General features: G+C 41.6%; 1 protein-coding gene across 4 annotated transcripts in view; it reads left to right on the plus strand.

Moving 5' to 3' along the window:
* The window catches only part of lnx1 (ligand of numb-protein X 1), a 57,769-nt gene that overhangs the window by 3,187 nt on the left and 38,855 nt on the right, over window positions 1-15,727 (plus strand). For 2 of the 4 annotated variants that reach the window (XM_079830563.1, XM_079830562.1), the window contains exon 2: window positions 1,539-2,062. In XM_079830563.1, coding sequence (XP_079686689.1) covers window positions 1,635-2,062 — 428 coding nt within the window. In that variant the 5' untranslated portion in view covers window positions 1,539-1,634. Of the gene's footprint in view, window positions 1-1,538; window positions 2,063-8,122; window positions 8,831-15,727 lie in introns of those variants that run through there. The other 2 variants (XM_079830564.1, XM_079830565.1) reach the window with 2 other exon arrangements.

Consider the following 15,727-nt stretch of genomic DNA (forward strand, 5'->3'; position numbering starts at 1 on the left):
TTACAACAGGTGTGGTGACGCACTCAGTATTGAGCAAGGACGTCTTGACCACAGGACTTATTTTACAAGATAAAGTTTAAAATGAAAATGTTCTCATTATTTACTCACCCACGTTGTTCCAAACCAGTATTCTGTTAGTTTCCCTGTGGAACATTTATTAATTTAGCTTACAGCAACAGTTTATAGAGAGAAACAGCTGTTTCTCTAACAAAGGGATAGTTGTTCCCTCAAGTTGTTCCAAACCTGTAAGAATTTCTTTCTTCTAGGGGGGTGGGGGGGTACTATGGTGGTCAATGGCTGCCGAGATCTGCTTGGTTACAAACATTCTTCCAAATACCTTCCTTTGTGTTCAGCAGAAGAAAGAAATGTATACAGGTTTGAAACAAGTTGAGCTTCACTAAACAATGACAGAATTTTCATTTTTGGGTGAACTGTCCCTTCAAGCTCTAAAAAGTCAAATAAAGCACCATAAAGATATCATAACAGTAGTCCACTTTCTGAAAAAGATAAAATTACATGTTTAGAATAACATGAAGGGGAGTAAATAATACAAAATCACTTGAGTCACTTGAGAGTGAACTAGCCCTTTAAGCTAAAGCTAATCTAGGAATGTATGTGAACTCTACATATAAACACACACTCAAAAACAATTCTTAGCCAGATTATCAAATAAGAGGCTCACATCAAGCCAAATTATAGTTCAAAAATAGCTGCCAGCTAAACCTCAATACTCAATCTTCTGGTAAACAGAATAATGCTAGCAAAAGGGCTGTTTTCTGTGTGACTATGCTAAAAACTTTCACTGTATAACTTCCAGTTTATGGATCAGTTTTACTAAACAGGGCAAATTAGCGTGAGAGCACAATTCCAAACCAGTGCTGATTGGAGTGGAAAGCCGGATCATTTCCACAATGACCAACACAATCTATCAAGAGCAGCGCAAATTAGCGCTTCGTTTAAGACATGCTTTTTTGATGGGTAAATAATGGTGCAAATACCAGTAAATTGGCTAGCGTAAACCTTAGCATTGCCTTGCATGATTCATCTATGATTAAATCTCCTCTAAGTTTTGCTTCTGAAAGGGAAACTCCTACAGATGCATATGCAATAAGGTCAGCCACAAAATTAATGTCCAATTAGCGTGTCTTTAGTAAATCCTGACAGTAGCTTTTTAACAGCAAAAGAGGGTTTGCACTGGTGCAAGCTGTTGTTAAATCTGGCCCGATATCTTTTTTCTTTTTCTCCAACTGGGGTTTATTAAGAATCTCAGGTGCAATATTGATATTTCTGTTGCCAGTGGAATATAAAATGAGATTTGGATCAGTTTGATATTCATCCTTCTGCCGACTCAGGGAATTAAAAATAGAGGTAGAGCGATGAGGAATGGGTAGATTATTTCTGCTGGCCTCTTTTTGCTAAACTGTGTCTTTGGGTGTGTGCGACCTGCCTTTCCAGCAAACACAGCCAACAAGATTATCATGTGGACACACCTATTTGCCATAAAAATGACAGTTCCTTTCTTTGCTCCTCCTGTACAGGTAGATGGCTCAAAACGCAACCTGACACAACAAAGCCCTCCAACTACAAAGAATCAGTAACATTTTGGCCTTCGACACTATACCTACCATTACGCAATGAGTGATCAGGAAGAGGCGGGCGCTGTGGCGATGCCCGTTGGTGGTGCAACAGGAGTCAGTCCCACCTCCCCTCCTCCAAACCTATGCCATGTCTGTGGACAACGGCACCTACAGGAGGAGAACCACGAATATACCTACAAAGAGGAGGTGGACGATGACCTCATGTGCCACATCTGCCTTCAGCCTTTGATCCGGCCCCTGGACACCCCGTGTGGACACACCTACTGCCAAGAGTGTTTGACAAACTTCCTACTGGAGAGCGACTTCTGCCCGGTGGATCGCACTCCGCTGATGCTGCAGTCCTGCCGCAAGTCCAGCCTGCTGGTCCACAAGCTGCTGGATAAACTGATGGTGTCCTGCCCCTTTACCGAACATTGCACTGAAGTGCTGTCGCGGGGAGAAATGGAGGGACACATCAGGAGCCGGTGAGGAAATCGCCCTCAGAGCTGTTTTTGATGTGATTGTAGTGGTCTTAACAAGATTTGAGCTTCTTGATAAAATTTAGGATGGTGGTATACAGGTTTGGAAGATGCACAATGCAATTTAGCCAAGTAGGACTCATCTTTTGTTGGTCCTGGAGCAATATTGCTTTCAAACAATCATCACCCTAATACTACCAGGGGCGTAGCAACCCTTGTAATTGTTTTTTAGGGGGAAAATTTGTAGTTGTATTTTATCTGGTAGCAGTAAAAAGGAAGAAACTGTAGCCAGTAGAAGCCAAACCATTGCATTGATACAAACAGTTAAAAGCCATCTAACAATTGAAACACTTATTTACTTTTCAGCAAATCAATTAGGACTAGTAGGCGTATTGAATATTAAGTAACGTTGCTTACTTAATATTCATGAACCAAGCTGCTCCCAAGTGTTTGCCAATTTTCAGATCATTCTACATTCCTGAACCCCACCTTAAAAGGGGGTATAACACTCAGTTTCTGTCAATCTCATGTCAATCTTGAGTACCTTTAGAGTAATATTGCATCCTTCATATCTCCGCAAAGTCTTTAGTTTTATTATATTTATAAAAGAAAGATACACTGAACAGAGTCTTTCCAAATAAAACCGAGCGGATGGAGGCGTATCGTGTGGGCGGAGCTAAAGAATCACGAGCGAGCGCAGCTATTTCATTGAGAACGTCTGAAAGCTGTTACATCCCAAACGTGGGGGGGGGGAACGTTATCCTAAATAAACCATGGCTATCAATCAGATTCAGCCATACATATATAATCCAGAATCTGATCCGGAGGCTGAAATTGAACAGGAGCAGCAACAACGACGAATTCAGCAGGACGTCTCTATGTGGTATGTACTGTAACTATATATATATTTGCTTAGCGGCTTGGGTAAATTGCATCGCACGCTCCATTGATAAATTAACTATACGTGATCATCATGTTGTTTACTTGATGTGCACTTACGAGCCGATAGCCAAAAACACAGACATTTGAAGCAGTTTTACTCACCGCCTGCGGTTCCACCGCACGACCGCGAACCTTTATCGTTGGGGCCGCTCCATCCTTCAGCATTAGACGACCTACAAATCCGACGTCGAACTGGGCCTTGTTTATAAAACAATTGTCGCCGAAATGCAGGGAACAAACAAAAACACTTGCACAACTACGTTGCTGCTCCGGAAAAACCACTGTGCCCTTAACGCTGGGTTCTTTGGGAAGCTGAACAGGGTTGTCTTGCCTTGGCAACCAAAAACACACTTATTTGGTGACATTGTTGAAGTCCTGTGACCTGTGCAGCGCAGCCAACGACTTCCCTAAAGCAGAACAAAGCGTGTTGTTGGGCTCTGGTCGCGCGCGAGCCCTTCCGGGAGAATTGCCCGTATGGCCCGTACAAGGAAATTCCGCCCTTGTTGACGTCACGCAGACCCATACTCGGAAAAAAAACTTTCAGAAACTTGTGAGAAACCAGAAGGAGTATGGGAATCCAAGTCTTTAACAGTGTAAAAAGCTCAGTATGCATGGAATAGCCCCACCCCTTTAAAGGTGCGGTCACATTTCTCATTGGTCGGCAAAATTTCATAGGTGAATAAAAGCGGGTCCAGATTTGACAAAATACCATGAATGAAATATGGGAATAATGACGTTGAAATGAAGATCGAAAGCTATTTTGCCAGCAAGCAAACAAACAAACCCTAAATAACTACTTTACAAATAGCCTCTTTTTATTGATAATCTTATAATTGTACATTGCGGGTCTTCTGTTTTGCTTTGTTGGTAAGTTACGAGTCTCTGCCTGCAGATTTGCATAGGGAAAATGATTGGCCACCGGAAGTTTATCTGGCCAATTCCCGTTAAAATGACTGGATATCGGCCATGAAATATCGCCAAGCGACTGTAAAAGTGACCGCATCTTAATGCTTACAACCAGATGGAATCATGATAAAAAAAATAATGGTAAGAGTTATAATTATGATGTTCAAACCCCTAACCCCATCACCAAGCCTATGCCAAAACCAAAACTTAAAATCTTATTGGTTAAAAAGAATGTTATTCAGTTTCCAGGACCAGCATAGGATGTTGACCCCAACATTTTAGTCTTGAGGTTTGAAGGACATTTTCAGTAAGGACTCGTTTTTAGTCGGTTTTGAACTGTATAAGCAAGTTTTGAATTGCTGAATGTGACTGATGTATTGAGTTCACACTTCATCTCATTGGCATTCATAAGCAGCTCTTTCTTCATTGTCATTCATAAAAGACTCTTGTCAGTGATTCGCCTCAATAGAAGACATGTGTCGAGTCTGTGTTTGTTTGTTTGTTTCGTTAGAGGATTCTTTTGCTCTCGGCTCCTCAGAGGTAGCAACTCCACAGTGACCTCTGTTTAACCGACTAGGATATCTTCCACCTCAGTGCCTTTGGGGACGTTATGCTAACTAATGCTTTTTATTGGATCTCTCCCGCACTCTCACCATTTTCAGGATGGTGGAGTCTCTCTTGTTTCTGTGAACTGTTTCTGAATCATTAGTGCTCCGCAAGCCTGAGGGCCTCAAATGAAATTAATTGCATTTTGTTACTGTCGTTAATGGAAAGTTTCCCTCTCATTTAAAATTCCACTTACGGAAACATAATCAACTTGCCCTTTTCTCCATTCAACCGAAAAACCCACACTTGCTTCTTTCCATACTATTCCTCCTCTCCCCTCCCACATCTCCCTCTTTTATACTGGGCTCTTGGGCTGTCAGTTCATCTTTCTTTGTCTTTCTCTTCCTCTCCCTTCTTTCTCCAATGTGGTCTGGAAGCCAGTGGTCCTAGTTGGTCCAGGACTGTAAAGTTGGACATCGTTCAAAATGGGACGGGACTTAAGAGGAACAAGCACTTGTGAGGATCAGCCAAAGACTCTCTCCATGTAAGAATAGGCTTCTTTTGTACAGAGTTCCTTTTGAATCCTTGCATGTAAGCTCAATAGCATTTTTCAGCATCAGCTGCTTCTGATTGTTTTTGTGTCCCAGCATTTTGTGGCCATGTGATGTTAAACTGTCTTCCTTCACACTGGTGACTTATTACAGTGTGGTGAGAAGACCTGTTGTCTTGAGTCAGCTTTGATGTTTTTAGATGGCATGTTATTTGCATGTGCTTTGGAGTACCAAATGTAGAGAGGTTTCTGTCTTGTACTCTATGTTGGTCTGTGTTTGTGTTTGCAGTCAAGCGGGTCCGGGTGCACTTTGTCTGTCAGTGTGTGTAAGCTTGTGTGCTTGTGTCTGCATGTATTTGCAGTGTACAGACTTTCCTGGAATCCTGGATCAGATCTGGGGAGAGAGGAGGGAATGTAGCACCTCGGGCTGTCCTTGGGCTCACATGCAGTATTGATGATAGCACATATACTCTCACCGAATCATAATTATTGAAAGTGCTGTAAAGTTTGGGGATTTATAAAGCCGCAACCATTTTTGTCTGATTGCGTGACCTTGAGTGTTTGAAGGACATTTAAAGCTGGAAAAAATGGAGCGTGGTTACACATCTATCAATCTATCTATTGTATGTTGGTCTGTGTCAGCTTCTTTTGTGTTTGCTTGTGTCTGCATGCATTTGGTGACTTTCCTGGAAACCTCCCAGCAAGCAATTTTGCATTAAAAAGACGTCTAATAGATGTCTAGGCTAATACAAGGCAAAATTTGGGCTGTGAGTGAAAATGTAGCCCATAGCCCAAGAATAGACTGGTCATCTAGAACATGAACATGAAACCAAACCCCTTGTAATCACTGTTGACTTTGCTTACATGATGGAATATCATACATCTCACAAGATATTTTGGCAAAAACGACATGTAACCAAATTCAAGGTTATTTTGGCTAGAAGTGGGTTACTCATACCCGGACTATATCGGGTCTATAGTTAACCGAGACGATGAAATGACGGCTATTGCTTGCTGAGCTGGATCAGATCTTGGGAGAGAGGGGGGGATGTAGCGCCTCAGGCTGTTCGTGGGCTCTTAAGCACATGCAGTATTGATGATAGCATATGCTATAATGTCACCAAATCATACAGTTATTGAAAGCGCTGTAAAGGTCAGGGATCTATAAAGCATAGCCATTTTTTTTGTCTGATTACGAGACCTTGTGAGTTATTGTTTGTTTGGAGAATGATTGAAGGATATTCAAGCAATAAATGTGTTTATATATATATATCTGTCTGTCTATGTGTCGGTCTGACATATCTCTTTCTATTTCTGTCTATCCATCTCTTTCTGTCTGTCCGTCCGTTTGTCCATCTGTCTGTCTTTTTGGACATATCTCTTTCTATATTTGTCTATCCATCTCTTTCTGTCCATCTATTTATCCACTGATCTACAAGTCCACTCATCTGTCTGTCCATCCTTCCATCCATCTATCCATCTGACATATATCTTTCTATATCTGTCTATCCATTTCTTTCTGTCTATCCATCTCTTACTGTCCGTCCGTCCGTCTGTCTGTTGGAGATATCTTTTTCTATATCTGTCTATCCATCTCTTTCTGTCCGTCCGTCCGTCTGTCCATCTGTCTGTCTTTTTGGACATATCTCTTTCTATATCTGTCTATCCATCTCTTACTGTCCGTCCGTCTGTCTGTTGGACATATCTTTTTCTATATCTGTCTATCCATCTCTTTCTGTCCATCTATTTATCCACTGATCTATAAGTCCACTCATCTGTCTGTCCATCCTTCCATCCATCAATCCATCTGACATATATCTTTCTATATCTGTCTATCCATCTCTTTCTGTCCATCTGTCTGTCTGTCGGACATATCTCTTTCTTTATCTGTCTATCCATCTCTTTCTGTCCATCTATTCAACCACTGATCTATAAGTCCACTCATCTGTCTGTCTGTCTATCCATCCATCCATCCATCAATCCATCCATCTGACATATCTCTTTCTATATCTGTCTATCCATCTCTTTCTGTCCATCTGTCTGTCTGTCTGTCTGTCTGTCGGGCATATCTCTTTCTATATCTGTCTATCCATCTCTTTCTGTCCATCTATTCAACCACTGATCTATAAGTCCACTCATCTGTCTGTCCATCCTGCCATCCATCAATCCATCTGACATATCTCTTTCTATATCTGTCTATCCATCTATTTCTGTCCATCCGTCCGTCTGTCTGTCGGACATATCTCTTTCTATATCTGTCTGTCCATCTCTTTCTGTCCATCTATTCATCCACTGATCTATAAGTCCACTCATCAGTCTGTCCGTCCATCCATCCATCCATCCATCTATCAATCCATCTGACTTATCTCTTTCTATATCTGTCTGTCCAACTCTTTCATCCATCCATCCATCAATCTGACATATCTCTTTATATATATGTCTATACATCTCTTTCCATCCATCCATCCATCCATCCATCCATCCATCCGTCTGACATATCTCTTTCTATATTTTTCTATCCATCTCTTTCTGTCCATCCATCCATCCATCCATCCATCCATCTGACATATCTCTTTCTATATCTGTCTATCTATCTCTTTCTGTCCATCCATCCATCCATCCATCCATCCATCCATCCATCCATCCATCCATCCATCCATCCATCCATCCATCCATCCATCCATCCATCCATCCATCCATCCATCCATCCATCCATCCATCCATCTATCTATCTATCTATCTATCTATCTATCTATCTATCTATCTATCTATCTATCTATCTATCTGACATATCTCTATCTATATCTGTCCATTCATATCTTTCTGTCCATCCATCCATCCATCCATCCATCCATCCATCCATCCATCCATCTATCCATCCATCCATCCATCCATCCATCCACATGTCTATCCCCTACATACACACACATAAACACACACCCCTTAATGGCTGAATGAAGCGTTTCTCTGTGGAGGGGGTGGTTTTTGCCACATGCTCTACCCTTGAGGCGTACGGACAATGATAGATGGACCACCCAAACCTGCATCTCCCCCTCTCTCTCGTTTCAGATGGTTCGCCCCAGCTCTCTCTCTCTCTTTAGAGCATGCTGCAGTATAAGTCAGACGCTGTGTTGCCACACTCACACATACCCTCTCTCTCTCTCTCTCTCTCTCTCTCACATTCACAGCAGCATGTGGGCTCGTGAGCGTAAATCCTCTTACACTTGGACGATGCCCAGGACAGATTAGACCGCAACGCAACCATCGCACCCGACCGGCGTGCCAGCAAACGCAGCTCTCTGCCTCCTCTTCTCCTTTTACCTCACCCTTCTCTTTTCTTCTCCGCCTCGGCTCCCGTGCACCTGCTCCAGCCTCCTTTTCTTCTCGAGTCTTTCTTCATCCTGCGCTCTCTGCTCTCCTCCGCTGGCAGCGCTCCCAGTCTTTACCTCTCCCTCTACTGCTGCTGATCTCTCTACTGCTGAGATGACCGGGCTAAAAGTCTGAGGGAGGCGAGGAGAAAAAGAAAAGTGGAAAGACAAAGAATCAGGAAGAAAAGGAAAAGGAAGAATAGCTATTTTACTTGAGAGAAAGGCGGGTGGGGGGGTCAGAACTGTAGTAGAGGTGGAGGAGGAAGGGGCAAGGAGGAAGACGGATAGGAAAGATTGCATTCAGTCCAGAGAAAGAGAAAGAAAGCAAAAGAAAGAGAGACTCAAGACAGAGGACCCTGGAGAGAGAGTCATGAAGGCTCTCCTGCTGTTGGTTCTGCCCTGGCTCAGTCCAGCAAACTACACAGACAATGTGGGCAACCTGCACATCCTCTACTCAGAACTGTGAGTAACACACACATCGGCTCGTGGCAATGTCCTGTGTGTGTCTGGTGTGTTGCTCCCATATGTACCATCTCATCCTCTAGACTTACACAGGACAGTCGTACAGTACCCCATCCCATCGGCACTGCAATGTGTGCATCTGGTTGTGTGTGTTTGTGTGCGTGCGCGTGTCCATACATAATTTGCAAGACCTGCATAAATCCCATTTTTAAGCCAAATCGCTTGTATGCCTGTATGTGTTTGTGCTTGCATATCTGCATGTACGTTTTTGTTGTCTAGAAGTTTCCTCATACCTATTATTATATCTCATATGTTTATGTATTTTTAAAAGGAAAAACGCATTATGTTGTGGTTTTGTATCGTAGTTGCATGGCAGAGGATAGTGTAGAGGTGGTTATGGTTGCGTTTTGTGATGAAGCAGGTTTTGTTTTGATGCTACCAAGCAGTGAGGGACACTGCAGCATGACCTAATGTGTGTGTGTGTGTGTGTGTGTGAGAGAGAGAGAGAGAGAGAGTGCAGGTGTGTTTGCATCATTTTTAATGGTGTTTTTATTGACATATATACATATATTTGTAATGTAATGGATCTTTGCACACTTATGCAAATAGACGGAGTGTACAGAAAGATCACCATCGCTAGGCACACCATCCAGAAATTCAAACACTGGTACACACACACACACACCAGATATCTGACAACAGCATATCTGAACACTTTTAGAGCTGCACGGCGCATCAAATATTCAAGCTGAACTTCTCTCTTGGGTCAAAATCATAAGACACTCCTCAAAAGAGTAAAATATACACTCATACGCTGCAGTAAACACCGTAAGAGCTTCTTCATTGTGCGCTGCACTGTTTAAAAGACACTTCTGCATTCAGTGTGAGAGTGTGTTTGGGTGAAAGCTGGTTATATTGATCCCGGGTCTTTGGCAGAAACACAATTGTGCCATGTAAGTGTGCGTGAAAGGCTGAGCGTAGTACAATAGACTGCATTACAAATCCTCTCTGCTCTTAGAGTCTAGACTATACACAACAAAAACATGCTGAAATTGGTGTGTATAGCATGGAAAAGGAGGACTGTAAGTAAGTGTCTTCATAGTGAGGAGACAGGTAAGGTAATATTCTGCACCATCTGTCCATGCGTTTGTTTGGCTTGGATCTTATAGGACAGGGTCTTTCTGTTTCTCTTCTTTCGCCCTCTGTGTACTGTATGTGGGTCACCATATGAGCCGTGTTTTATGATTTATGTGCCTGTGTATGTGTGTGTCATGGGTAGACGCACTGTCTTGGAGGCACTGAAAAGGAGGAGAGAGAGGCGTTGTGTAGTCTGTTTTTTGTTTGGCTGGCTGACGGTAGCATGGTCGTTCATCTTCATCATATAAAATGACAGAAAGCGTCTATTCTCATCTCTCTCACAAACGCTGGCCTTCTTTCTTAGTTTCAGCTAGTTGTGTTTTTCTTTGCCCAGAATGTCTCTCTTCATTTTTTACATATCCATATGTTTTCCTTTCTGTCTGTCTTTGTTATCGGATGTCGAACTTCTCACAGGTTTCTCTGTGGCGCTGTGGTGGACATTCATGCATGAATATGAATGATAGCATATCTTGCCAGGCTGACCCTGCAATCAATTACACATATGCTGGTATCTGGTATTAGCATCTGTCTCAGGTGATCCAATCACAAGTGTTTGGGCGAAACAATTCAATTTTAATGTCACCACAAATATATATTAACTGTAGTTTGTTTGTGCTTCACATAATCTGTGCTATTAATTGCAAAACATTCCATGAAGTATTTTGCATCCTTCTCTTTAAAAAACGCCACATAACCAGCAAAACCCCCAGGTTTTAGTACAGTTGATCACTGACAGGTGAGTATGAGGTCCTTTAATTTTGTCTAAGACAAATGCGATGTGGTCCAGTGTGTTTCTGACTACCTCTGTATCATGTCTTCTGAGTGTACAGATCGCAAACGTTTTGCACCGTGTTTACACTTGTATTTGGCACTGGCCGCTTGTGATAAGTTCACCTGAAAAGAATGTTAATACCAGATATATACAGTGTGTTAGTGTGTTAGTAATCCTTAATGTTTGAGCTCTGCTGAAGCTGCCCGTCTTCCTACACACATGCGTCTGGTTTACTATCTTTGTGGGGACTCTCCATAGACGTAATGGTTTTTATACTGTACAAACTGTATATTCTCTCCCATTACACTAACCCTACCTCTAAGCCCACCCATCACACAAAACTTTCTGCATTTTTACATTTTCCAAAAAACTTTGTTTCCTCATGGGGCCTCAATTTAGGTCCCCACGGTGACACGAGTCCCCATGAGTCAGTGCGCATTCAGGTTGCAGTCCCTGCCGGGATAGAAAAACATGAACACATACGCACACACTCAGAGAGAGATCAAGCATATGCATACAGAACATCTGCAACAGTGCACAGAGAAGATTAATGAGTAATTCAAAGTCTAATTAAACATCTCAAAGAACAAGAGAGAAAGGAGTGTGTGTGTGTGTGTGTGTGTGTGTGTGTGTGTGTGTGTGTGTGTGTGTGTGTGTGTGTGTGTGTGTGTGTGTGTGTGTGTGTGTGTGTGTGTGTGTGTGTGTGTGTGTGTGTGTGTGTGTGTGTGTGTGTGTGTGTGTGTGTGTGTGTGTGTGTGTGTGTGTGTGTGTGTGTGTGTGTGTGTGTGTGTGTGTGTGTGTGTGTGTGTGTGTTCTCAAGGGCCTGATGAACAGCATTACTAACCCTACAAGCAGTCTAAAGGTGAAGTTTGTAACTTCTGCGCCACTAGTGTCACCAAACAGTATTGCAAAAACAATAACTGGGTAAACAAATAGCCCCGCCCCAAACTTATGTCATTGGTTAAGTCAGTTTTTCTGACTGGTCAGGGATGTTTTGATTGAGCCTTTTTAACAGTCATAGTCCTCGTCATTTACACTGTTCAGGAAGTCAGTCTACTAATGGATCACTTATCTGTGTATTAATAGCCTATGTATTTTAACACTCTCAGCTTCCTTCCCATATGATGTCTAGCTCTACTCATTGAAAAGACTGCTTTCCAATGCTTTAATGTACAGTTTTTGATCTGTAAGATATTTAATATTTTTAGAAGAGGTCTCTTCTGCTAACCAAGCTCATTCTATTTAAAACAATGCTGTTTTTTGTTCTTTCTAATTATCAAAGAATCCTGAAAAAAAAAAAATTACACAACTGTTTTCAACATTGATAATAATCATAAATGTTTCTTGAGCAGCAAATCATCATATAAGAATGATTTCTGAAGGATCATGTGACACTGAAGACTGGAGTAATGAGGCTGAAAATTCAGCTTTGCGTCACAGAAATAAATTAAATTTGTACAATATATTCAAATAGAAAACAGTTATTTTACATTTTAATAATATTTCACAATATTACTGTTTTTTTGTTGTTGTATTTTTTATAAAATAAATGCAGCCTTGGTGAGCAGAAGAGACTTCTTCTAAAAACATTCAAAATCTTACACTGTAAAAAAAATATTGTTGGTCTAACTTAAAGAAAAAAAGTAACCTGGTTGCCTTAAAAAACTGTGTTCATTGAAATTAAAAATTTGAGTTAATACAATGAAGGAAATTGGTTTAATAAATAGAAACTCAAAATATTATTGTATCTGAACCACATAAATAAATAAAAAATGTTGTTATAAATCATGAAAATAGCACAATTTGGCATGTTTCACTGCATTATTACAAATAAAACACACAATCACGCAATACGTTTACAAAATATTTGAATAATATTTGAATAAAGGGTGATGTCGATTCTCAAATGTTCATTGTATTAACTCACATTTTTTATTTCAATTAACTCAAAATTTTAAGGCAACCAGGTAACTTACTTTTTAAATATTTTTTTCACAGTGTACAGATCAAAAACTTTTGACCTGCAGTGTGTGTGCAGGTCTATCTTGTGCATTGCATGAGTTTACAAGTATGCTGAGATGTGCCTTTTCATGTTTGTGTGATGTTAGATGTGTCTGCACATGCTTTTTCAGGTGGTATGTGAGACAAAAACTCACACGTAATGTTTCTACATATATGAAGCACTTGATGCACTTCCGACATTGGCACAGACTCTGTACAATAACAATGCGTTGACAGCATGTAAAACGGTATTTTAATAAAATAGATAAATGTGACATATAAAACGTTTTTGTATGATCGTAGTTGTTCCATAGTTCACTGAAAAATGAGAGTCCTGCTATCAGATTTTGTCTGAGCATTGATCTCATCAGAAGAAGATGCTGTCAATACGTTAATATTGTAGCTTTCGTGTCTATCCAAATATTAAATCATAGGTTTCGCATGAAAACTTACGAATACTGATGAGATCACCCTGTCTGTCCACATTTCACACTGACTTTTTAACCGCCCAGATGGGTGAGATGAGCTTCCGTTATCATTAAAGGCAGGGTAGGCGATTTGTTCCAGAATCATTTTTGTTATGCTGGTTGAAAGTCTCTTCACATCCTATGTCATATATGTATATATATCATAGACTGTAAAAAAATATGTAGATAGTGTCCGTGACGTCACTTGGTAGTGCATCATCGTGCGTCACTCCCGGATAACTGAAAATGGGCAACGAGGCGGGACGTGGGTGGAGCTGAGGTGCCTGGTTGCTTAAACCACACCGCCTAGCTCGACCATAGTGGCAATCCACGCCACGCCCTTCATTATGCAGAACTTTAAGGCTTAATATAATTTAAACGGATGAGTTTAAAAAAAATCACCCCCCTCACAGTTGTCATGAAGGGCAAAATTAGCTATTTAGACCAAAACCACAATTTGTACCAGGCTGTAAACATGCTTTTTTCTGCTATAAAGTTGGGCATTTTAACATGGGGCTCAATGAGATTCTGCTCCCTTCTGGAGCCTGTCCCAAGCGGCCAGACGATGAATTGCATTTCCGTGTTGGTTCAAGAGATGGGCAAAAGAGACTGCGGGAGGTTGGTATATATAGCCCCGTTTCCACGGAAATTACACAGAACAATTTGTACCTGGAACTTTTTTTACAGGAAACCCCCCACCCCACAGACCTGCTACTGTCTGCGTAGTAATTGTGTAGTAAATGCCGCTCTATCTGAAAGCAGGTGATGGCGATTTACTACTAATCAAGGAACCGGCTTTACTGACGAGATGCGCCTAACAATGTCATGCGATATATCGCCCAGCCCTACTACCTCGCGAGCAGGGCCGCTTGGAGGGGGAAATATTTACCCGGAAACGTCATTTAGACCCTGGTTCCTGCGGTCAAAACACACCGAGTACCACCCCAAAGTTCGTAGTTCCTGGGGAAAGTTCCTGCGGTGGAAATGCGGCTTATGTTACCGGCAATATAAAAAGCAGGTATTTTATAGAATGTCTAGGAAATATATAGAATGCGTGCAGTTTTTAGACAAAGTGTGAAATGTCTGTTACATACTTTTCCTAGGCATTCTATACATTACATTGGGTATTATACAGAATGACAAGCACACTCTAGACAAAGTATCAAAACACGCCTTTACTAGGATTGAACGTGTTTTCGAAAATGAATGAGGAACTACGACATCAAGTAAAGGACGTTCCAACCAGAAAAACACGAAAGCAGAAGTGGAGTTGACATGGGTGTCGGAACCACCCACTTTTTCCGACCAATGATATTGGACCCACTCACTTTTACCGTCTATAATTCAGCACATGTCTGTTTACCTACCCCTAACTGATAAACACGTATTATTAAACACGTTAGACACTTTATTTTCACTTTTCTAATATTTTCTTCATTTTTATTGAAAATAAATGCCTTTCCGATCTGATATGTGATGGGAAAAGGGAGTAGAGCGAGTTCGGCAAAAGGCGGATTCGAACCTCGGGTCGATTTGTGTCAAAACTTGATGGCATGCATCTTACCCCTACACTATTGCAGCTATAAAAGATTTTGTCTGGCCCAACCAGATGTTTAATGAACAAGGCGAATATTTGTACTTCAGTCAGGTCCATTTAAGTCAAAAACACCATAGACAAACTTTTAGTCAACATTTTATTGGCATATTATGCAACAAAATTTACATTTGACGATATGGCTCTGTTCTAAATTCCCCATCCTTTTCATGAGTTCCACGAAAAGCCAAGAGAGGGAACAGCAGCAGATTCTGGAGACAACCTCCCATTTTTAAACTGGGAGGGCAGCGAAATCCCCCATTTAGAACAGAGTATGCATCAATGACAACAGAATGACATTGATTAAGTTAAACACAGTTTAAGGAGGAGCTGGGGAGGAGGTAGGTTGCAAAGCAGCGTGCAGCAGAAGCAGCCAAGCAGGCAGATTGAAGTGAAGCTTAAGTAAGGCGCCCTGTTTGAGAGTTGCCAATCGAGTGCATAGGAATCGGATCAGCTGATATGGGCGGGGTTGGAATTTTTGGACTCCGTGGCCTGCCTGAACTAACACAGAATGCTTGATTTAATGTAAATTACATCTACTCCAGTAAGATTTGTTCTGGGAGAGGATCCCCCCACATATGTTTTTGCTTCTGACGCCCACGGGTGTTGAGCTACTTGTTGCAGCAAGGAAAGGCTAGATTGGCATATTGAATAGCACTACACTTTTTTCCTGTTCCGACATCGTGGCACAACAACCGTCTGGGAACAATAGGGGCGAGCCTCTGTGGCGGGTGTGGAAGCTCGCGTGTTTCGCTACCGGCACGACCACTGCCGAACAAAGACCCAAGCACAAGTAGCGGGACCAGTCAGTAGAATGCCTAGGAAATGTGTGAAATATAAACCATTTCATACTTTGCCAACAAACTTCGGGCATTCTATATATTCCCGAGGCATTCTACACAATGCCGGATTTCACACATTGCCGG

The sequence above is a fragment of the Gobio gobio genome (genome assembly GCF_949357685.1).
Source record: "Gobio gobio genome assembly, chromosome: 12".
NCBI classification, from domain to species: domain Eukaryota; kingdom Metazoa; phylum Chordata; class Actinopteri; order Cypriniformes; family Gobionidae; genus Gobio; species Gobio gobio.